Raw genomic sequence first — 24,701 nt, forward strand, 5'->3', positions numbered from 1 at the left:
TTTCTACCTTTCAACTCTTCTTAATCAGTGTGGATTAGGCTGGCCCTCTGTCAGTCAACTGAGTGAGTCTTGGTTCTGGTCTTTAATGTTTTGTCTTGTTTATTCCCAGGAGAATCCTATCCAGGGAAGAGGCAATGACTCAACTCAGAAAAATAAAAATCCATTTTCATTACACAAAGGGATAAAGCAGTGCTGCTGCCTTCTTTAGTGGTGTCTGTATGAGTGTGAGTGTGTGTATGAGTGTGTATGTGTGTGTGTTTGCACACTGCTGTCACAACAGACACCTGGGTTTGCTGTTCTTCACCGGTGCCTACAGAGGGCTTGGACTTCACCTGATTAGGGCAAAATGAATATTCTGCCAACTTTTCCTTTTTCTGTTCTGTATGCTGATATTCTTTTGTTTTAAAACCATCAGAGTTTCACTCTCAAAAGAAAAATTCTAGCTGGTTTTGAGGGTACATGCCTGTAATCCCAGTACTTGAGATACTGAGATAGGAGGATCACAGATTTGAGAAGAGCCTCAGCAACTTAAAGCAAGGACCTCTGCAACTTAATGAGACTCTGACTCAAAATAAAATAGAGCTAATGGTGTATCTCAGATGTAGAACACTCCAGGGTTCAATCCCTAGTACCTCAAAAATAATTCACAAGGAATTCTTATGTGACCCAGAGGCAGTACTTTTAGAAAGGAGCAGTCTAGGACTTGGGAATGAAGGGGAAGAAGAACAGAGGTGACCCAGTCTTCAACCTCTCAGGTGTGAAATGCATCCAAGTGCCTCTGGCTTCCCCAAGAGGCAAGCTGGAGCAGGTCAAATGGGAATTAGGAGAGAACCTGGAGGCAGGCAGCTGCTACTCTGAGCAAACACTGGTAGGGTCAGTGAGGAAAAGAAAGGCAGTCCTTTCTCCTTTCCTACTGGTGTCTGATCTTTCTCAATTTTTTCTGATTGACAGAACCCAGCGGGAATCCTACAGACTCAGGGGTCTTGGAAACATAGCTTTTAAACTCCCTTGCAGTATTATTTGTAGCTGAAAGACAGGACATAAATGACTGGCACAGGCTTAGGAAAGTGAGCTGACTCTAATAGACAGCAGTGGTGGGGTGGAGCCCAGGGATTTCATTCTTGCTCTAGCTAGAGCATTTGGCTGAGCCCACTGCTCTTCCTACACCACCACCAGTTGGAGCTCAAGTGTTGTGTTGTGCTTGGAGCTGTTTGTTCTTGTTTTTGCATTGTCTAGCATTTATTCTTAGTCATTCAACAACTGTTTATTGAGCATCAACTGTGTGCTAGGCACTGTCCTAGCCTATGAAACAAAACAAAACAAAATCAGAGCCCTCTAGGAGCTTACATTTAATCAAGGGAGGCAGATAGTTATGGAAGAGAATGAGTAAAATATGTGATCTATGGTATCACTGCTAAAAAAGATTAAAAAAAAAAGGGGGGGCAGTGGAATATGCCTTGGGAAAGGGAGCTGCAAAGCTGCAACCCTTGTCCATGGAATAGCCAAATGAGGTAACAGAGCAGGCCTCAGACCTGGGGGGTGCTCGGGTGCTAGGGAACATTCCGAGCTCTCCTAGACAGGGTTGGGGTTCTGGGTCTAAGGAAGAGCTGGAGGCCAGTGCAGACCAGAAGAGGGCTAGCAGAGTAGGATCTGGAGGAGAGCCATGCCTGGAGCCAGGCCTGACTGCACTATGAAGTTGGTCCCTTTTCTCCAGACTGTTGCTTCTGTGGAAAATGCACCTTACACCATTGAGTTGCCTCTGAGGATGGACAGTTGAAAATACAATGATCCCATTACTAACAAACGTTTGGCTGGGCGTGTTGTCACACACCTGTAAACTCAGTACTTGGGAGTCTGAGACAGAGGGATAGCAAGTTCGAGGAACTTAGAGAGACTCTGTTTCAAAATAAATAATAAAATAGGGCTAGGAGTGTTGCTCAGAGACAGAGTGCCCCTGTGTTCAATTCTTAGGCCAAAAATAAAGTTTGGTCATCTCACATTCTGATCCTAAGGTAGATGCTTCTAGTATACATTCCAACATTGGGCAGGCTCCATTAGATACCAACACAATCATCAGATGCCCCTCCCCTGCCCTGAGATGTTGCTTTTGTGGAAAAGGTAAAGCTATTGATTATGATTCCATTCTAATGCCTCCTGTGTATGGTAATCAGAAAAGTATCCGTCTTCACAAATCCTCAAATTGCACTAAGTTGGAGGGTACGTGCCTTCACTCTGTAAACAGCTGATTGGCACAGTGGATAGGATGGGTGGTGTTAGGCTTGCAGGAGGGAGGAAGTGATGTCATTAACACTTAGCAAATGACTAGACTGCACTTCTAGATCTTTTCTAATGTAATGGTCTCATACTATCCTATTAGGATCATTTGCAAGTATAAATGTAGGGAAACTTAATTGGCTATTATTTAATTGAAGTTAAATTCTTAACCTCATCTCCACGGTTAGGAGCCTAGGAGAAGAGATATCCTTTATTTATCTTTGTATTCTAATTGCTTAGCACATGTTTGGGTAAAACAGTAATACATACTGTAACATATCTGCAGAGCTTCCTGAGTTCTAAATCCTGAGCTAAGCATATTACATACATTTTCTTATTTAATTATCATAAATCCCTATGGGGTTAATAATGCTCTTATTTTCATTTTATAAATTAAAAATTTGAGACTTTATAAGTTTATCTTAAGCAGGGTGTGGGAGCACATGTCTGTAATCTCAGTACTCAGGAAGGAGGCTGAGACAGGATCAGGATCGCAGGTTCAAGCCCAGCAGGCAGTAACTTAGCAAGTCCCTGTTTAAAAAAAAATGGCTAGAGGTGTAGCTCGGAGGTAGAATGCCCCAGTACCACAAACAAAATAAGTTAGTCCTAGTCCATTTGTGCTGCTATAACAAAGTACTACAGTTTGGGGTGAATGCCCAGTACCACAGACAAAATAAGTTAGTTCTAGTCTATTTGTGTTGCTATAACAAAGTACTACAGTTTGGGGTGATCAGCAAACAAGAGAAATTCATTTTCTTACAATTCTGGAGGCTGAGAAGTTCAAGATCATGGCACCAGCATCAATGTCTGGTGATATCCATGGTGCTGTGTCCTCAGATGGCAGGAGAGCAGAAGGGCGGTGGGAGCTAAGTTAGTTCCCTCCAGCCCTTTTCTATGGCACCAGGTCTATCCATGAGGGCAACAATGTCAATACTTAAGCACTTCCCCCAAACCCCATACCTCATGGTACCACAGCAGGGATTGGGTTTGAATGCAAGAGTTTTGAAGAACATGAAGGCCACAGTATTCCTCCACTGGCCCCAACGTTCCTGTCCCTGCCTGCAAACCACATTCATTTCAGCTTAATGGCTCTAAAAGTTTTAACTCCTTCTAGCCCCAGATCAGAAGTCTAAGGTCCAGAGTTAACATCTCAACCTCAGATAGTTAAGATACAAAATGAGACTCATCCAGAGGCAAATTTCTCTCCAGCTGTAAACCTGTGAAAGCAAGCGAGTTATTACTTCCAAAATGCAGTGGTAGGACTGGAACAGGACAGACAGTCCCATTTAGAAAGGAAACACATGGGTGAGAAGAAAAGAATAACAGGTCCCAGGTAGGTCCGAAATCCAAGGCAGCCCGCAACATTACATTTTGAGGCTTGATAATAATTTTTGAATCCTTGTTCTACCTTTCAACATATTGGGGCAAAGCTTTAAGACCCCAGTGCTTTATGAGACCCACACCCATGACACTGCTAATAAGTACAGCCCATGCTGTAGCTCTTATGGTTGAAGTCTCATGCCTCTGGTTTCCTAGGGTGAAATTGCAAGCTATGGGGTCCCCTGAGCAGGCACAATCAATGTTCTCATGGCTTCCTAGTGAGGGCTTTATTTCATGGTCCTGTGACAGTTCTGTGCATGGACCCCAACAGCTCTCTGCACTGGGCCCATGGCTCTCTGAGGCATCCTATGAAATTTAAATGGAAGTGGCCATGCTTCCACAGGCCATGCACTCTGGACACTTACAGAGTTGCATTACATGGATGCCACAAAGTTCATGGCCTATACCTTGTAGAGAAACCATTTAAGCTACAGCTCTGCTTATTGAGCCACACGAAGGGCAGCTAAAGAGCAGTTCACTGTAAGGCAGGGAACAGAATCTTGAGGACATCAAATGCTGAGGTCCCATGGGCACCCAAGGCCCTTCTTTTGACACAGTTCTATCCCCTATGTCTTGACACTCTGGGTCTGTAATGGAAAGGTCAGCACTCTTACTCTCCAAAATGTTATTCCCAATAAATGGTGCTATGATTTGAATGTGCCCCCCAAAGTGTATGTGTTGGAAGTTGACTTCCCAATGCAGCAGTGTTGGAGATGAGCATCATAGGTGGTGTGGGTGATAAGGGCTCTAACTCAAGAGCAGCCTAGTGTTGTTATTGGAGGAGGAGGTTTGTTATAAAATTGAGTTTTCCCTCCTTGCCTTCTTTTGTGTACTTTTCTGCCATGTGATGCCTTCTGTTATGTAATGACGCTGCAAGAAGGTCCATATGACATGTGTCTTTTTGATCTTGGACTTCCAACCTCTGGAATCATGATCCAAATAAACTTCTATTGCTAATAAATTAGTCAGTCTATCTGTGGTATTCTGTTGTTGCAGCACAAAACAGACTAAAATAAATAGCATCGGACTTCATATACAGACTAATCTCCTGATCAAACACTGGTTGGTCACACCCTTGGTATTCTCTTCACATATGCCTTTTCCATTTTTACAACCTAGCAAAATGAAGACTTTTTCATATCTTTAAGTTTGTTCTCTTTTTTGTTATAAATCCTGTCTGTAATTCATTCTTCTTTTCTCTTTACTACAGGCAGTCAGAAGAAGGTATGGAGTGTCGTGAATCATTTTCTTAGATATTTCTTCCACCAAATATTATAGTTCATAGCTCTTAAATTTTGGTTCTCACAAAGACCTAAGGCACAGACACAATTCAGCCAAAGTTTTCTTTTTTTTTCTTTCTTTCTTTCTTTTTGCCACTCTAGGGCCTCATCAGAGACCATTACTCTCCATGTTTCTACCACCATTCTGATCATGACTACTTAGGATGATTTCTAGATGGAGAAAATTTCAGCACCATTTTAGGCACCTGCCTCAATGGTTTGGATTTAGGATGTCCCAGGAGATCTCATGGAGAGTAGGTTGCTATGTTGGAGGTGTGGATTGTTACCAAGGAGGGGTCCTTGGGGCTTGGCTTTGGGGATAATATATGGTTTCTCCTCTCCTTGCTCTCTTGTTTCCTGCCCCCATGAGGCCATGTGAGACCACCATGTGAGGACAGGCTGTTTGCTCTTTCTTTCTCTCTGTTTCCTATTGTCATGCCCTGAGCTCTGCAAACCCAACCTGACATGGACTGAACCTCTGTAATCTCCAAAACTGTGAGCAAATATATCTTTCTTCTTCTAAGTTGTATGGGATCAGGATTACTGGGTCACAGCTGACCCAGGCACTATCTTAGTCCTTTTGTGTGGCTTTAACAAAGTACTTGAAACTGGGTGGTTTCCAAAGAGTAGATATTTGTTTCTTATTGTATTGGAGTGTAGGAAGGCAGATTAAGTGCCTGGTAAAGGTCTGCTCCATTGATAGCATCTGTTTGAAGCTGCCTTTTCACATGGTGGAAGGTATATGCACATGCACATGCACGCGTGTGTGTGCGCGCACGCGCACACACACACACACACACACACACACACACACAGACCTAAGCTAGTCTTACTCCAGTCCTTTGAAAAGGAAGCAACTCATTCATGAGGTCAGAGTCCTTGTGCTTTCCCAAAAGGCTACTCCTTTTAAGATTACTACAATTGGAATTAACTTTCAACATGAATTTTGGAGGGAACATCATCATTGAAGCCATAGAAAATGTTTAATAATCCTTCCAAGTCCCTAAGGCAATGCTCAAATCCAGACCTTCTGACTTCAAAGCCACTACCTATTCAACTTCTTATGTTCATTTTGAATCAGTGGAAATGGGTGGTAGCCTGAATGTGGTGATGGGTAATCCAGACACAGAATCTGAGAATCCTTTTAATCAATTTCTTCTTCTGCTTTATTATTTTCTCTTCCTCTGACCCTCTGCTAGGGCTACAATTTTCCTAGAGAAAAATATGAATTGGCACTTGTTTTTTTTCTGCCCATCGTAGATACAAGCATCAATGTGGAATGTTAACTGATTACCATATGGGACATGGGAATTCTATAACTATATATCTCATTTTTAACTTTATAAATGATATAAAGCACATTTCCTTTTAGTTGTATTTTATTAGCCATTTATTTACCAAAACAGTTTATTTTGTAAAGTATAAATATTATAAATAAGAGTTTAAGACAGATAAAGTTTTTTTTTTTTCACTCTTTTGGTACTGGGGATTAAACTCAGGGGCATGCTACCTCTGAGCTACACCACCAGCTCTATTTTTATTCTTTATTTGGAAACAAGGTCTCACTAAGTTGCAGAGGGCCTCATAAAGTGGCTGAAACTGGTTGTGAACCTGCGATCCTCCTGTCTCAGCCTCCCAAGTACTGGGATTACAGACATGTGCCACCACACTCAGCAAGACAGATAAAGTTTATAATGAATGGGCATAACAGTTACTCAAAATATTCAGTGAAAATGAGTCAAAAGACTATTCCATGGAACTATATTTACTCTCTTATTTGGGACTTTTCATTCTAGAGCTACATTTATTTAAAATTTATTTATATTCTAGAGGAAGGATTTAAGATACCATATTTTGAAGAAAATTTATTATAAGATTGAGATTGAAACTTCTTTTTTTTTGGTTACTAAAGATTTAAGCCAGAGGCATTCCATTTCCCAGCTACACTCCCAGCCCTATTTTATTTTTTTATTTTTAAACAGCCTCCCTTAGTTGCTGAGGCTGTCCTTGAACCTGCCCTCCTCCTATCTCAGCCTCTCAAGTACTGAAATTACAGGCATAAGTCACCACGCCCAACTAGGGTAAGCCATTTTTAAATGATGGCATTTTATATTTTATGACTGATAAAAATAATATTGTTATATAGCTCAACCTAACAGTAACTCTAGCCAAAGGAGTAAAGCATAATATTGCTCACCTTCTTAGAAAAATTTTATATTAAGCAGAGTTTGAATCTGAGAATTTTCTGTATGAGCTGATGGGTAACATATGATTAACTGCTTTCCTTGGCTAGCACAGCACTTTGCACTGATAAGTCAAATAAACGACATGTCCCAGGCCGCACCAAGAAAACCACACAGGCAGCCAAAGCCCTTCATCTGTTGCTGCAGCAGTGCCCTGTCAGTGAGCAAGTCGACGGGGAAGAAGAAACACGAGTGCATCTTATAAGACTGTGACAAGATAGGTTGTAACTTGGCAGTAAGATCTGAACTTGCTAAAGGTCAAAACCTGGACTTGGCAATCACATCTCACAGAACTCGCTTATCTAGATGTTTCCAAACTGTCTTCCAATGTGCCCTGCTTATCAGAGGCAAGGCTGAACACAGGGCACATTTGTTCTCCTTGTTCCAATTTAGCCTTGCTGCTTGGGGACTAGGTGACGGAGACATAGACACCAGGCTGCAGGGCTGCTGGGAAGGAGCTGATAATAAAAACTAAGGGAAGCCAAGGTAGAGGTAGGCCTTGCCGGGGGACCCTGGGCCATAGCAGGAGTGTGCCATCCATCTTTATATCTGGAACATGGCAGATGGGTTCACAGGGAACCTTTGCTGACAGAAGGGGCCCTGCGTGGTGTAGAACTGATGGTTAAGCAATGGGCTGATGAGAGGTCAAACCCAGCAGTGGCCAAGTAGGACAAGAGAGGTAAGTACTCGGTGAAGCAGGCATCAAGAATGGGAAGAGCAGCCCTCTTGACACCAGCTGACGCCCAGGGAATGCTGCCCAGGCTACTGTACCATTCCAGATGTACATGTGCTGCCCTGAAACGACCTGGGCAAATGGATCTACATGCAACACTGATTAAATGAGATAGTACCGAGGCTGTTCTATTCTATGTGTTCTATTCTATGATTCAGTCAATTCCTTTCTTACAAAATCCAGAGCCAGCAATGAATGTCCTATGCTGTTATGTCTCTTGTCTTCTTATCTACTCATATACGTATATGTGTACACAATGTTCTGTCTCTGAGGTCCAAGTAGATGCTACATCAGTAGATAATAATAGAACTGTGAATGTCTATAACTATTTATAATTCAATTTATATTAACTTGTGGATTTAGATCAATAACCCCTAGTTCTTTTTTTTTTGTTTTTTTTTTTGTTTGTTTGTTTTTTGCTGGTTTTTGTGGTACTAGGGGTTGTACCCAGGGCCACTCTACCACAGAGCTAAACTCCTAACTCTATTTTATTTTATTTATTTCTTGAAATAGGGTCTCTAGTTACTGAGGCTAGCCTCAAACCTGCAATCCTCCTGTCTTGGCTTCCCAAGTACTGGGACCACAGGGTGTGTCATCACTCTTGGCTAGAACAATAACTTTATTTTTTATTCTAGGGATTGAACCCAGGGGCATTCCTACCTCTGAGCTACATCCTCATTCTTTTTTATTATTTGTTTGGAAACAGGGTCTTACTATATTACTGAGAGTCTCTCTAAATTGTGGAGGCTGACCTTGAACTTGCAATTCTCCTGTCTCAGCCTCCCAAATACTGGGATTATAGGCATATGCCACCATGGCCAGGTAAACCAATGGCTCTTGATAGCAGGATATAGCTCCTCAAAAAAAATTTTTTTTTAGTACTGGAGATTGAACCTAGGGACATTCTAGCTCGGACCTATACCCCAGCCCTATTTTTTTTATTCTTTAATTTGAAACAGGGTCTCCCTGAGTTGCAAAGGGCCTTACTAAGTAGCTGAGGCTGTCCACAAACTGAAATCCTCCTGTCTCAGTCTCCCAAATGTTGGGATTACAAGTGTGAGCCACCACACCCAGCTCTCCTCAATATATTTATCAAATATTGTTTTATAACAATTTGATCAATGAAAGAATAGATAGATGGATACAAGCAATTGAAGGCATGTAGTGAACAAATCCAGATTTCTAGGCTCTATATTTTCTAGGTTCTATATTTTCTGTAGCGCAAGACTATTTCTTGTTTGAAATTGACAAGTTTCAGTGCTTATTTTTCTGCTTGTTATATATCTGTGAACTATCATGAATATTTTACTTTTAGAGTTAATATGCAGAATTTAATTGAAAAACAGATTTTTTCATACTTTCTTAGCTTATTTAACAAAATAGGCTTAAACAAAATCAATGAACTAATAAAGTAAAATGTAGCCATTTTGTCTATTGAAGCAGAAGGTTTTATGAGAAGATATAAAACTATTATCAGATAAGACTATTATCAGATAATACCATAGGAATAACTTCTGAAAGAGCTGTTCCTGTAAAAGAATTACCTTCACAAAGGCTGTGAAAACTTAACAAGAGAAGGTACTGGCAGGATAATTTCAGAAAAGCTGTGGTGGGGGCTGATATATGAGGGAATATTTGTGTATATGTGGAAAAAATCAAGGATTTGAATAAAGGCATCAAGCCTTGGCATCAGTTGATGGGCTCTGGGATTCAAGAAGTATTACGTCAGCTCAATTACGTTTGTAGCAGGAAATCCAATATCGATCAACAGAAACTCTTTTGTGTGTGTTTCCCACTATGGCATTGAACTGTGCTAGGTGTTGAGAGATGATACAAAAAAATTAAAATAGAGACCATGTCTAAAAAAAAAGATACAGAGCCTAGTTGAAAAGAACACTCAAGTGGACATGGGAACGAAGCTATCAATCCAAGTCACTAGATGACAAGAGCCAAAAGAGTATGGGTGCAAAAGTCAGCGGACAGGACTGAATCTTCAGGACCTGGTGGGAGTCAGAGGGTGGCTGGTACGACAGCAGGGAGGCCGTGGAAGACACTGCAGGGAACTGGCGTGGCACTGGAGCAAAGGCAGGAACATGGGAGACAGACGACTACCTGAGTTTTGGGGCAGATCATGTGACTGGATGAGATGGTTTCTGCCAGAAATGGATGTGAACCTGGGAAGAGAGTGTTTTGTCAGATTGTGGAGGGCCGCTGGTGCCAGGCTAAGGCAGTTCAGTCTTTCAGTAGGTCATGGAGAACCATCCAGAGCTTGTGAGACGATCACTGGGATGAAGGGGGTATTTTAATCAAATGCCATCCCACTTACTGATTCTCATTTTTACTTCCTGAGCTTTGGGGATCCTATTAGGGAGGTCTCTACCAGTGCCTATAAGTTGGAGATCCGGTCTTATGTACTCTTTGAGTAATTGTAAAGTCTCTAGTCTGTATATGGAACTAGAGAATATTATGCTAAGTAAGAGTAACCTGACCCCGGAAATGAAGGGATATATGTTTTCACTTTTATATGAAACCCTAGAGAGAAATTAGGAAAACAGAAGGGACTTCAGTTACATAAGGGGAGATATGAATACAACAGTTGAAGGGGATTTGGAGACAAAGGTGGAGGTGACATGATGAAGATGAAGATGAAGATGAAGGAAACAGTTCAATAATGCTATGTTCATATGCAAAATCATCAATACTAATGTTAATATTATATATAGGGAGAAGGAGGGAGTGGGGTGGGATCTGGAGAAAAATACACCAAGTAAGTGCTGTGTGCATGTCTTTCTATCACTCAGAACCTCATCAAGATATCATATAATTACAATGCACCAACTTGAAAAAGGTGGCATTTTAGAAAAATACTTCCAGTGGTAGTGTGCAGGAGGGATTGGAGTGGGAGAATCTAATGGTAGCGATACTTAGAAAATAGATTTCTCAGGGAGAATCAACAGGGCCAATTAGCTGGAAGTGGTTGGGGAAAAGGGCAATATCAAAAATTATTTCAGACTTTGAATTTGGGTTCCTAGTAGCAGAATATAAAATATACGCATTTTATACATTCAAGGAAAATTAGTGGTAGGAACAAAGATCCCTGGCTGGGTAATCAGCATGTTTAAAGGTCTCTGAGGAGCCAGAGAGCTTGGGAATGAACCTCAAAGCCTCAACAAAGGGCATCTTTAGCATTCACTATGTTAGCGATTAGCCATATGCTGCTTGTAGTTATCAAACTTGAAATGGGCCTAGTCAAATTGAAACACACTGTAAACAAAAGCTACATACCAGATTTCAGAATTAACATGAAAACTGATTGTGAGAGATCTCACTAATAACATTTAAATATTGATTACTTGTTGAAATGATAATATTTTGGATATATTGGGCTAAATGGAATACGCTACTCTAATTAATTTTACCTGATATGATTTTCAAATGTGGCTACTAGAAAAGGCAGTAACATTACATTTCTACTGGATACTAGTGATTTTCACCTTTACAATGAAATTTCCGGTAGAGTAGCATGAACATCCTTTTTTTTTGGGGGGGGCGCTGTACTGGGATGAAACCCAGGGCATTCTACCTCCAAGCTACATTCCCAGCCGTATTTTTTATTCCAGGGTCTCACTGAGTTGCAAAGGGCCTCACTAAATAGCTGAGGCTGTCCTCGAACCAAGATACTCCAGACTCAGTCTCCCAAATGCTGGGATTACAAGCGGCTACCACCATGCCCAACTTGGTTACATGTATTTTAACTCCATCCATCCAGTCTGAAATCGTTGAAAATATGTCTTGCATTTTTTTTTAGTGTATTTCTACATTTTTTTGAGCAGGGTATATTGTAGTGATTGCTTATTTTATCCAAAACTTTAATTATTCTGTTTTATTGAACATTTGGCTTTTTCTTTCTTTTTCAACCAGCAGATGATGCAGCAGCTGATAGTCGAAAAACTTACTCTCTCACCGATTACTTAAAAAATAATTTTCTAATACAGGTCTACCCTTTGCAGTGGGTTTCAGGTAAGGACTTTTGTGGGGGGGAGGTGGAAGGTGCAGATTTTTATGTTTATTTGCATTCTAGTTATGTTATAAGGTATTTTTATGGCATTGAGAAGAGACAATCTTTGATTTTTAGAATCCAATGGAGAATAATTTTTCTTCTACGTAATGGTACAAAGAAAAACACTGAAACTATTTCTTTGATATATAACATGAAAAATTAAATGCGAATGGAAACTTTGACCCTGACAAGAAAAGAATGCATAGATGCTTATGTAGTGTTCAACATTCATGCTTTCCCAACCTAGAAATGCCCCTTTAGTCTTCATGGGGACCTACATCTTAAATTTTATTGCATAATGTTTAGTTTACACCAATGTTTATTAGTGACTAGAAATACTCATCTAGCTGTTTTCTCTCTTTAGATCATGAATATCTCCACAGAAAAGAAAATAATATCTTGCTATTCAATGCTGAATATGGAAACTACTCGGTGCTCATGGAGAACAGTACATTTGTATGTTTATTCACACAATTAATTCATGCCTGAAAATCTAGAGATTTTTTTTCCATTACCTTTCAAACCATGGGTACTATCATTTCTCATCCTGTTGGACTCTCTACAACTCATGGTACCAGGGATCTTTCTCTCCTTGAAACTCTTCCTGCCTTGGCTACTGTTTAGGTTTCTTTGGTGGTTCCTTCTCTTCTGCTCATGTTTTTAAATGTAAGTGCTCTGCGGGGCTCTGTCTTCACTGCTGGAGTCTCTCCTCACTTTGACTCCTCTCCTAGGTGGATTTCATGCACTTGCACAGCACTGGAACTCTCCTGGCTGACTTCTGTTCTATGTGCATGTAACACTAACCTCCCAGATCCTAGCTTCATTTGCCTGCTGGCCACTGCACAGGACACCCTGCAGGCACTATCCCAAGCTAAACCACCCGTCTCCCCTTCACTGTGCTAGCAATCTGAAAGCATCTTATTCCTCTTGCCAAGTTCCCAATCTTGGTAAATAATCACTTCATTCTCCTCCCTGGGGTCACTTAAGCTAGAAACATCAGAATCATCTTTGACTCTCCTGTCATCCCCTCTAATTAGCGACTCAACAAACCCTTTCAATTCCCCTTCTGCACGTTGAGTATCTCACAGATTTCTATTTCCACCAGATAGTCTTGGTTCAGACCCTCAATTAATCTCATGACAGATCGTTGTACTGTCCAAATCCAGGCTGATACAGCCCCCTGCCCTTCTCATTTTAACCACTGTGTCATGAGTATCTTTGTTAAAAATAGATATGATACTATAACTTCTACACATAAAATAGGTCAGAGTTCCAGGCCTTATACTTCAGTCCAGCTATTTTCTCATTTGATGTCTTGCCACCACTTCGCACTGTGTTTGCATACCCCATACTGTATTCTTGTTACATGTAACCCTTCGACACCCTCTAAACACACATACTCTTTCCCACACCAGGGGCCATCGCTCATGCTACTCCTCCTGTTGAGAAAGTTCTCTCTCTGGTCTTCATCTTTCCTTAGTTAGAATTAATCCTTCCCTCTCTTAATTTCTTACACTGGCCACTGTTGATCTCATGTCTTGGTCATTTATGTGGGTGACTGTACCATCTCTTCTAGACTGGGCGCCAGGGGTAGACCACATATCTAGAATGGTTCTATGTAGTATGTGCTCAGTGGTGGTTGTTCGGTCTTTTATTTTTTCTTTTTTCTACTTGATTGACAGGAAAGCTTTGGATATCCCATAAGTGATTATTCAGTATCTCCTGATGGGCTGTTCATGTTGCTAGAATACAACTATGTGAAGGTAAAAAAAAAATGCTTTCTTAAGGCAACATTTAAATAATCTGTGAATATGTTATTTTATAACTAATTTCCAGTGCAATGTATATTTTAATATTGACCCTTAAGTAATATAATTGGCTTTAAAGACATGCTAATTAAGCATTGGAAAGTCATTCTCATCAGAAAAGACAAATCCATCAATATTTTAAAATAATTTTATTTTTAGTGCTTTCAAATATAAAAATTTAATTAGTATTATATTATAGATACTAATACCATAAGTCAGTAAGTATTTATAATAGCCACTCATTGTATAATTTTAAATTTACTTCACAACAGGGGATATAACCCTTTATTTCCTTTGTCTCAGCTTTATAGATAATAAGACTCTCAATAAGTATATTTGCCTTAAAACAGTTAATCCCCCAACCTCCAGAAGAGACTCTGTATGATGCCCCAGACTACCTCTCAAACTTCAGATCCCATCACAAACAAACCACTCTGAGGCGGGAGCCCATCTTTGGGACAGAGGTCCTGCAAAAGGCATTCAGCCTCCTCCTCATCTGCCCACTAAAAACTGCTCACACATGAAGGAAAAGTCAATGCTTAAGTATACACACTTCACACCCTTTTCATGTTTAGGGTAGATGCAAATCACTGGTAACTTTGATTACAGATTTTGATTTTCATGCCATTGACAACAGTTTTCAAGTATAGGATGCTTTAAGATGCATAGAAAAACCTGAAAACCTACAATGATACTCTATTGTAAACAAAATACAAAGCTGTGGTTTCTAAACAAAATACAAAACTGTCGTTTCCTACTCCTGACTTTTTTTCTGGAATAATAAATGATGACAGTAAGTCAGTTCCTCTCTCTCTCTCTCTCTCTCTCTCTCTCTCTCTCTCTCTCTCTCTCTCTCTCTCTCTCTCTCTTCTGGTACTATGGATGGAATCCAGGGGCATTTTAGCTTTGAGCTACACACCTAGCCCTATTTTTTATTCTTTGTTTTGAAATAGAGTCTCACTAAGTTTCAGAGGGTTGGCTGTGAAGCTGTGATTCTTCTGTCCCAGCCTCCCAAGTACTGGGATAACTGAGATTACAAGTGTGCACCACCACACCTGGCCCACTCGCACGCTCTCTCTTCTCTCTTCTCTCTTCTCTCTTCTCTCTTCTCTCTTCCCTCTTCTCTCTCTCTCTCTATCCCTCCCTCCCTCCCTCCCTCCCTCCCTCCCTCTCTCTCTCTTCTCTCTCTCCTCTCTCTTCTCTCTCTCTTCTCTCTCTCCCTCTCTCTCTTCTCTCTCCTCTCTCTCTCTTCTCTCCTCTCTCTCTTCTCTCTCCTCTCTCTCTTCTCTCTTTCTTCTCTCTCTCTCTCCTCTTTCTCTTCTCTCTCTCTTCTCTCTCTCTCTCTCTCTCTCTCTCTCTCTCTCTCTCACGCACACACACACACACACACACACACACACACACACACACACACACACACTCACACACACTGCTGTACTTAGGCCAAGCAAAGCACCCCCTGCTCCATTTACCATCTCAGGATGGTAACTCTCAATCATAATATTTACCCTGGATCCTCTGTGCTGGGTCCATTTCCTGGAGATAAAAACTCTCTGACTATGTTCTGCTAAGCCCATCAACTATCAGTACATCATAATCTTATGCCAACTTTAACATATCTATTCTTAATTAATGGATTCATTTTTGTAACTCAGTGCTTCTTATTGCTATCCATAAAATAACTTCCCTAAATGAAATTTTTAAAATGCCACATGTCCAGATTCAATCCCTAGCTCAATAAATTGAAGTTTCTGGGGGGTAAAGCTGGCATGGGAATTTTATTTAATGCTATAGATTAATGGGCAATAAAAATTGAGAACCACTGAATAGCAGTTGTCTATGCTAAAGACTAGCATATGAAGGTAAGCCAGGAACAGAAAGGTATTAACATCTGAATTCATTATGTACTCTAATATGACAGGTGCCATTTGATGCATTCTATCAGATGTAGTTCACAGATGTAGCTCACAGGTAGATCTTTGACAAAATATCATTAATGATTATATTTGTTGTGTCATTAGTATTTATCTGTATATTTAACTGCTTGTGCGGGGCTCACCCTATTTTCTCTTCCTACCATCCATGCTTGAGGCAGTATCCCAACTGTTCCTTTTAAACCTAAGTTAGAGTGCAGGATATCTATGTTTATGCCCTTCTGTGGTTTCTCCTCACACTTGGAATAAAATACCGATGTTAACCATGGCATCTACAAAGCTTGTGAACCTGGCCTTCAGTCCACCCACCCTAACCCTCCTCCTGCCACCCAATCTGGCACTCATCCTGTCTGGCTACTATTTCTCTACCCTGTTCACACCTTAGAATTACTTGCAGAGGTATTTAAAAACACAGATATCAGTGGCCCTGCTTCCAAATAATTAGCTCAGCATAGCTGTGGGTGGTGCCCAGGCAAGGGTAGATTCAAGGGCTCTCTGGCGAGTCTGCGATCCAAGTGGAGAACCTTCCAGTGCAAAGCTCTTGCTTCTCAAGAGTCACTCTCGTTCCCAGCCGAGGGCCAGAGAGGTTGCTACTGCCTCCTCTTGGAAACATCATACTCCTCATCACCTGGCTTTCTCCCCCTTATTAATGCAGACCAGGCTGTCTTGGATCACTTCATCTAACATTACCCTCCTCCACTCTGGCCCACCCACGCCCCACAAACCACTTTATTACAACAGCCCGCTTTAGTGTCTTCATAACATTTTATTATGTTTGCTGTTTCTTTCTCTTATCTGTATTATCAGTTTCCCTGCATTTTAATCACTTTGGCACTTTCAGCAGCTAGGATCACCAGATGCTCAACAAACACTTATTAAATGAATACATATTTTATTGTAAAGCACTCAATGATAAGGTTATTGGAGGCAGAGAACTCTATGTTCTCTCTTCTTTTTTTACTTCCAAGGGAATCAATTTTCTGGAGTGCACCAATGTCTTGACTAACCAACTCTCAAGAAACATCTAGAAGAAAAGGTGGATTTTATTACATTTCCTTGGAGGCCCATTGTCAAGTGGTTTTTAGGTACTACTCAGTGACTTCATGACTGAGTTAATGCATCGATTATGATTGCTAAGTTGTGCCTACAAATAAATACGTCAGTGAAGAAGTATGCAGTCTGACACTGATGCTCTCCCAGCGACTCTGCTCATTACCTAATGCTCTGGAGATAATAACAAGAGTCGCATCATCTCTCATAGGCTGGTAATGTTCCATAATCCTGCTGAACACTTTACATGCATTCTATGCCTCCAAAATTGTTAACTGTCTTTATCCCTATTTCTCTAAAAAGAAAATTAAAGTTCAGAAAAAAAGATTGCCTGGTATTCCACAGTGGAGACTTGAATCCATGTTGGCAGACTCCAAAGCCTGCACTCCAAGCATGGGCTTCACCTTTGTCTTTCAGCTTCCGTTAGGTCACTGCACTGCTCCTTTACCATTTTGTGTGGTAGTCTTGTACTGCGAAACTCAGCACAAATCACCTTTGATATGAGCCTCTCTCCCTCCCCAAGGCCTAATCTGACCCTTGCCTCTCCTCACCCACCCCCATGATATCTCTTGGCATATGCTATTAATTCTCTTTAGTGAGTTCCCTGCCCACATCCTCACTGAATTAGGAACTCCTCAAGGAGAGAGGTTTGTGATAGATGGCAGCTTCCAGTGTTTACAGACTAAACAGGCACGAGCATTGCTTTCCTTTTACAAGCCATGATCATTCTGCTATCCTGGAATGATCTCAGCCTGTCTTAAGATTTCTAGCTTATACCACACCTTTTGGCTCCAGCAAGTATTATGCACAAGGTTGCCCAGAAACAAGAATGGGGTGTGTCAAAATAATCCAGGATTCGGGAAAGGAATGTGTGATTTACAAGAAGTGGGAACTTAATAAATACTTGTTGACACGAGAGCGTAGGAGGGTGAGAAATGATAAGCAGTTAATGTTAGGAACCCTGACTTGGTGTCTCAGCTCCGTTATAGCTGGGTGTCCTTAAGCTACCTCTTTCTTCTATCCCATCTTTAGCGGGACAATTTGAACTTTGCTGTAATTTGGATTATTTCTTGAACACCTGTGTGGCTTACACTAGATTCCAGGCATCAAAAGACAAGTGAGGCACAATCTCTTACATGTCAAAGTATACTAGAAAACAAAGTCATCTGGATAAAGAATTCCTTTCAAACTATCTTTAATTTTTATATGCATCCACATACAGATGTAATATTTTTAAATGCCAAGATTTGCTCATGTATATAATTTTTATCTATATTAAACCTCCTTTTTTTCTTTTGCTTGGCTTTCTAAGTCTAGTGTTTATCTCTCCATATTTTGTGTTTTCCCTCTTGTACATATAATTCTATAAAATATATAGGAATTCATTTTAGTTATTGCTTGTTCTATAAAAGTGGAATCCTATTTTCATACTTTTCTGTACATTGCATTTCTTAATGATATCATGTAGAACTCCTTCCAAAAGCTCTAATTCATTTTTTTAAAAAATCAAGACTTTGTATTTTTAGAACAGCTTTAGGTTTACTGAAAAGAAAGGTCCTATATAACCCTCTTTTCTTTCCTTATACAACCCCCTGCTGTTGACACCTTATATGAGGTGTGGTATATTTGTGACTGATGAGCCAATATCTATACACTATTAATAACTCAGGTATAGTTTATATTGGGCTATACTCTGTGGATTTTAGCAAATGTGTGACATGTGTACATCATTAGAGGATCATATAGAATAGTTTCGCTGTGCTAAAAATCTCTTGCGCTCCACCTGTTCATCTCTCCTTTCCTTCAAGCAGTCACTGATCTTTTTACTGTCTCCATAATCTTGCCCTTTCCAGGAAATCATGTGGATAATACTGAATATAATTTTCCAGATTGGCACATTTCACTTAGCAACATGCACTTAAGATTTCTCCGTGTCTTTTTTTGTGGCTTGATAGCTCTTTTTTTATTGCTGAATAATATGCCATTGTATGGATCTACTGCAGGCATTTGATCCATTCACCTGTTATTGAAGGACATCTTAGTTACTTCCAACTTATGAATAAATCTGTTGTAAACAATCATGCACAGGCTTTTATGTGGGCATACATTTTTAACTTATTTGGATAAATAGAGAAGAATTTGCTTCAAAGTTATTTGGACGTGATGCTTTTCTCATGTTAAGGTTTATACTTAGGGATTTAATTTGCTTATTAAATGTAAGATTATTAAGATTTTTTGCCTCACTTTTGATAAGTTGTTTTCTGATGAACTTTGCATATACATACTATGTGTGTGTGTGTGTGTGTGTGTGTGTGTGTGTGTTTGTGTGTGTGTGTGTGTGTGTGTATTATGTGTGTGTGTGTGCGTATGTGGTACCAGGGATGGAATCCAAGGGCATTGTACCTCCAAGCTACACCCCCAACCCTATTTTTTAGTCTCTTTTATTTTTGAAACAAGGTCTCACTGAGTTTTGAAGGGCCTCACTAAGTAGCTGAGGCTGTTCGCAGACCTTAATCCTCTGGTATCCGCCTCCTGAATGCTGGGATTACAAGCCTGCACCACCACGTCCAATCTCCATTTTTTTAATAGTTTTTTATAATTTATTGGCAAAATGCTCATAACTGTCCTTTATAATCTTTTAATGTTTTCATCTTTTGTGATGCTTTCACTTCTGATATTGGTCACTGTATTTTCTTTTCTCCTCACTTTTACTGTGTTAATCATTTTACTGGTCTTATAGAACCAGTTTTTGACTATTGATTTATCTCTATTGTGTTTCTTCTATTTATTACAGCTGTTAGCTTTATTTCTTTTCTACTATTTACTTTGGGTTCAAAATGATTTTCCTTTTCAGCCTCTAGAAACAGTTGTTTAAAAAGTTGATAATGATGATGATATATATATGTGTATATATATATGTATATATATACACATACATATATATGTATACACACACATACATACATATATCTTACCAGGTTGTTTTAAAAAATCTGTTACACTTGTTTTTTATCATCAGAATCAAAAGTAAATATTTCTCCACAGTCCTGTCAACAACAGAATCATGTCTTTTAAATATTTTGCAAACAGGATGGATGAAAAGTGAAAATTTTCATCAATGTGATGTTAAGTTTTAAGTATAATATCATACAAATTGTCCGCTGTGATACTGACAAGTCTCCCTGGAGGGGTTGATACCATAATAAAGCTATAGATGAGGTCCAGAGGCATTTATACCAGTTGATTCCCAGAATATTTTCAAATTCTAAAACCTCAGGAATCTAAATTGGGAATTATAGCATATGAAGAAATATGAGAGCTGTACAATCATATATTGCCATACTTGTCATCTTGAGCTCCTATAGCAAGTGGTCAAACTATCAAGAATCACAGAATTCTGAAATTCTTGTTTTCTTTTTTCTTTTCTTAGCAATGGAGGCATTCTTATACAGCTTCGTATGATATTTATGATTTACATAACAGGTCAGTGATTTCCCCATAAAATCCACTAGACTTTTCTAGTGTAATTTTTCAAAGGAAATCCCATTGTGAGTTATTATTTTGGTAATGTGTCCTTTTATCTTTTTCCAGGCAGCTGATTACAGAGGAGAAAATTCCAGACAATACACAGTTTATCACATGGTCTCCAGAAGGTCATAAATTGGTTAGTGAATCTCTCTTGCTGTCAGAAAAATATTGGCTCAAGTCTTCTTTTTGCAGAAGCTACTAACACTGATATAAAACAGACATCTTAAAAAGACAATAATTCACAAATTAAATATAATGTTATTACTGAATATAGTGTTATTGCCCAAGACAACATTTAACTAGCCTGACATAATAAATATAATACCTAAGAGTTCACAAACTTTCAAACTTAGGGGAAAAAAGTTTATCAAACTCAGAGTTCATTCACTAGGGACATGCCCATTAAACTCTTAAGTCCTACTTGTCTATTGTGCTTAAGATATTTTTTGAGTCACACCTGCTTTCTGCATATATATACATATATATACATACATATATATGTACACACACACACACACACACATATATATATATATATATATATATATATATATATATATGATGCTAGAGGATGTCAGAAGCTGAAAAAATTTAAATATGAATTGGAATCTTTATCTGTAGTTGTACTTCCTTCTCCAAAAAAGAAACCATGCTCTCTCTACTCACTCTCTCAAGAAAGAAATTAACACACTTATATCATCTTATAGAAGTGGTCAGTCTTCTAGTTCTTTTGTTTTTGTGCTTGTGTTTTTAATACTGGGGTTTGAACCCAGAGGCATTCTATCTCCAAGCTACACCAACAGCCCTTTGTATTTTTTATTTTGAAAAAGAGTCTTGCTAAGTTGCTGAGGCTGTACTCTTCTAACTTGTGATACTCCCGACTCAACTCCCTACGTTCTGGGATATGCATGCTTTATTATGCTCGGCAGTCTTCTAGGTCTTTGTATACACTTTAATATACAAATAATGGTTGCAATAAGCTTGTTATCTTTTCGGTATTAAGAATGTTTTAAGCCAGTCATGGTGGCATATGCTTGAAATCCCTGCACTTGGGAGGCTGAGACAGTAGAACCACACAGGTTTGAAGCCAGTTTCAGCTACTTAGTGAGGCTCTCAGCAACTTAGTGAGACTCTGTTTCCAAATAAAATATAAAATAGGGCTGGGAGTATAGCCCGAAGGTAAAAAGCCTCTGGGTTCCACCCCCAGTACCACACACACAAAAAGAATATTTTAATATTATTTGGGAATTATAGACTGTATAAGAATGGGAAGGAAAGAGTAGATGAATTTTCTTGCTCAAACTGACTCTCTAAATTATGGCAATCATTACACTTGCATAGATGTGCTTTTAAGATTCCAAGGTAAAATATACTATAACATGTTATCTTTGATTACCAATACATTTTCTCCATCTTTTAGGCATATGTTTGGAGAAATGATATTTATGTTAAAACTGAACCAAATCTACCAAATCAAAGGATCACATGGAATGGGAAAGAAGATGTAATATATAATGGAATAACTGACTGGGTTTATGAAGGTAGAGAGACTAAAGCTTTTTCAATTCAGAAAATCTTCATGCTTTTAAAAAATGCTTTGGGGCCACTCAATGGGATTCAAAGTAAATTGCATTTTTGAGAGTTTTTGTTGTTGTTGTTGATGGTGGTGATGGTGCATTGTAATCATACATCTTGATAAAGTTCAGGTGATAGAGACATATACATATACCCAGCACTCACTGAAGTCTTCCACACTTCCCACCCTATTTCCTCCTTCTCCCCTCCTTCCCGTGCTCAGCACAGTGATTGATAAGTTTGTGTATGCATGTTATGTTCATTGAGGTGTTTCCCTCTTCCACCCTCCCATCTCTCTCATTTATATCACCTTCTTCACTCATTTCAGGGTTCTCCTCTTTCATCTGGTGTCTCTCCTACATCCCATTTTCTCACTAGCTTTCACATATTAGAAAGAACATCCAGCTTTTCACTTTTTGTGACTGACTAATCTCACTTAGAATAATGCTCTCCAGTTCCATTCATTTTCCTGCAAATGATGTAACTTTGTTCTTCTTTATGGTGGAATCAAATTCCATTGTGTACATATCCCATAGTTTTGTAATCCACTCATCTGTTGATGAACATCTCAGCTGGCTCCATAGTTTGGCAATGGTGAACTGTGCAGCTGTAAGCATAGATATGCATTTCTTTGGGTAGATACTCAGGAGTGGGATAGGTGGGTCACATTTTTGGTTCATTCCTATTCTTCTGAGGATCCTCCACACTTTTCCAAAGTGATTGCATCAATTTGCAATCCCAATAGCAATGTATTAGAGTTCCTACTTCTCCACATCCTTGCCAGCTTTTGTTATAGTTTGTGTCTTTAATGATTGCCATTTTAATTGACGTTAGGTGAAATCTCAGAGTAGTTTTGATTTGCATCTCTCAGATTGCTAATGATGTTGAGTATTTTTCATGTATTTATTTACCATTTACATTCCTTCTTTTGTGAAGTGTCTATTTAGTTCACTCGCCCATTTTTTGATTGGGTTATTTGACTTTTTGGTGGTAAGTTTCTTGAGTTCTCTGTAGATTCTAGGTATTAGTCCTATATCAGAGGAGTAGCTGGCAAAGTAAACTGCATTTTTCAAAATAGTGTTAATCTGTTTTAGAACTCACAGCACCAGGTGTCTCATAGGCCAGTGATTTCTTAATCGGAACTAGTACTGTTTCTGTCCTCATTGTCTGACAATACTTTGCTTGTTTTGGTTTACTACTACAAAGGGCCTTTCTGTGTAGGTAGCCTTTCTGGATTTACTGGGGCATAGTAACTTCAAGATTAACATCAGAGTTTTCTCTAATAAGAGCTACCTAACTCAGAAGTTTGTAAGGAAAGGTAAATACTCCCAGTACACTCAAAGAAATGAAAAAATATCATTTGGAAGTGTCGTTGGAGAGTATAGGGGGGAAATAGGACTGTTTACATATGACTTGTATTCATTTGAACGTGGATAAATTGTGATTTCTTATTTTTAAAGAAGGAAAAAATAGACTTAGAAGAAATTAGTAAAAGAACAAAATTTAAAAAGCTAAGAAGTAATATCATGCTTTTAGGATAGTTTTAGCTGGGTGTGCTGGTATATGCCTATAATTTCAGTTGTTTGAGATGCAGAGACAGGAGGATTGCAAGTTCTAGGACACCCTCAGCATTTAGTGATACTCTCATCAACTTAGGGAGACTCTGTTTCAAAATAAAACATTAAAAAACAGGGGTGTAGTTTAGAGGTAGAGTGCCCATGAGTTCAATCTCCAGTAGCAAGAAAAAAAATAATTTTAGAAAGTATTAGGAAAACATTTGAGAAACTTAGAAAATGTTTTCTATGTCAATAGTTGCCAATATAAAAGGCATTTTGAGGCTGTTCCAAACTGTTCATGCGGTTCTTTTTTATATATTAGAAAGACTCATCCTCTTTTAATCCTATTATTTATTCTTCATCATTAAAAATAGATTTTACTCCATAGTTTAATTTTGATTCTTATCTGGTCCAAGTCAAGTTCAATTGGTGGATATCATTAAAACAATCATAACAAATAGTGTTAAAAAAATAGACATTTTCATTGTCCCCAAGCAAATGTTTGGTTAGAACTCTGAATGGAATGTACCAAAACTAGTTACCCAGAGGTCAAGAGTTGGACAAGACAGCACAGATGAGCCTCCAGGCTGCTCAACATTATGTAGGCAAAACCTCTTCCCCAAGCTGTGACCCCACCTCAGGAACAGCCGGTGTCTCTAAGATAAGAACACAGCTAGCACACTTTTCCAAGGTAGATAATGCCTGTAGGGAATCTCCTTTTGGTGTAAGGACTGAGTACTTACATGTAGAAGAATGGCTTTGTCATGAGTCAATACAATAACTCCTGTGGGTTCTTGGATTCTGTGGTGACAAGAATTTCAACAGAGGTTTTAATTCAAGTATAGTAGGAAATCATGTACAGGGGAAACAGGAGCCATCTTCAAAAGCAGGAGAGGCACTGCAGGGATAGAGACCAAGAGCTGCAAAACGCTGCCCAGAGTGTACACGAACTGTCCCCAAATGGCCCAGAGCCCCTCAGATCTATATTTTCTTATAGAGCCCACATGAAAGGGGGTGGACAAGGGTACACTGGATGGCAGGATCCTTCTTTAAAGCTTTAGGACAACAAAAGGCTGGAATTCATTTTGGGTTTTTTGGAGTAGAGACAGGAAGTCAGGGCTGCTGGAATGCAGGGCTCTTTAAAGGAAAGGTGTAACTTTTTCTGGGAATCTTCCTGGAGGCAGACAAAAGGTTTAATCACCTCAGAAATTTCCCCAGCCAGCCCATTATGATTTAAAAGTATGGGCCTGGCTTTTAAAGAATAATCAAGCTCTATTAAA

General features: G+C 39.3%; 1 protein-coding gene across 1 annotated transcript in view; it reads left to right on the forward strand.

Moving 5' to 3' along the window:
* The window catches only part of DPP4 (dipeptidyl peptidase 4), a gene marked incomplete at both ends in the record, with an annotated part of 95,298 nt that overhangs the window by 19,426 nt on the left and 51,171 nt on the right, over positions 1–24,701 (forward strand). The window contains 6 exons of the mRNA XM_080689390.1: positions 11,832–11,930; positions 12,335–12,426; positions 13,653–13,733; positions 20,193–20,249; positions 20,358–20,426; positions 21,711–21,831. Coding sequence (XP_080545516.1) covers positions 11,832–11,930; positions 12,335–12,426; positions 13,653–13,733; positions 20,193–20,249; positions 20,358–20,426; positions 21,711–21,831 — 519 coding nt within the window. The remainder of the gene's footprint in view (positions 1–11,831; positions 11,931–12,334; positions 12,427–13,652; positions 13,734–20,192; positions 20,250–20,357; positions 20,427–21,710; positions 21,832–24,701) is intronic.

Source organism: Muscardinus avellanarius, assembly GCF_963383645.1.
Source record: "Muscardinus avellanarius genome assembly, chromosome: 2".
Classification (NCBI taxonomy): domain Eukaryota; kingdom Metazoa; phylum Chordata; class Mammalia; order Rodentia; family Gliridae; genus Muscardinus; species Muscardinus avellanarius.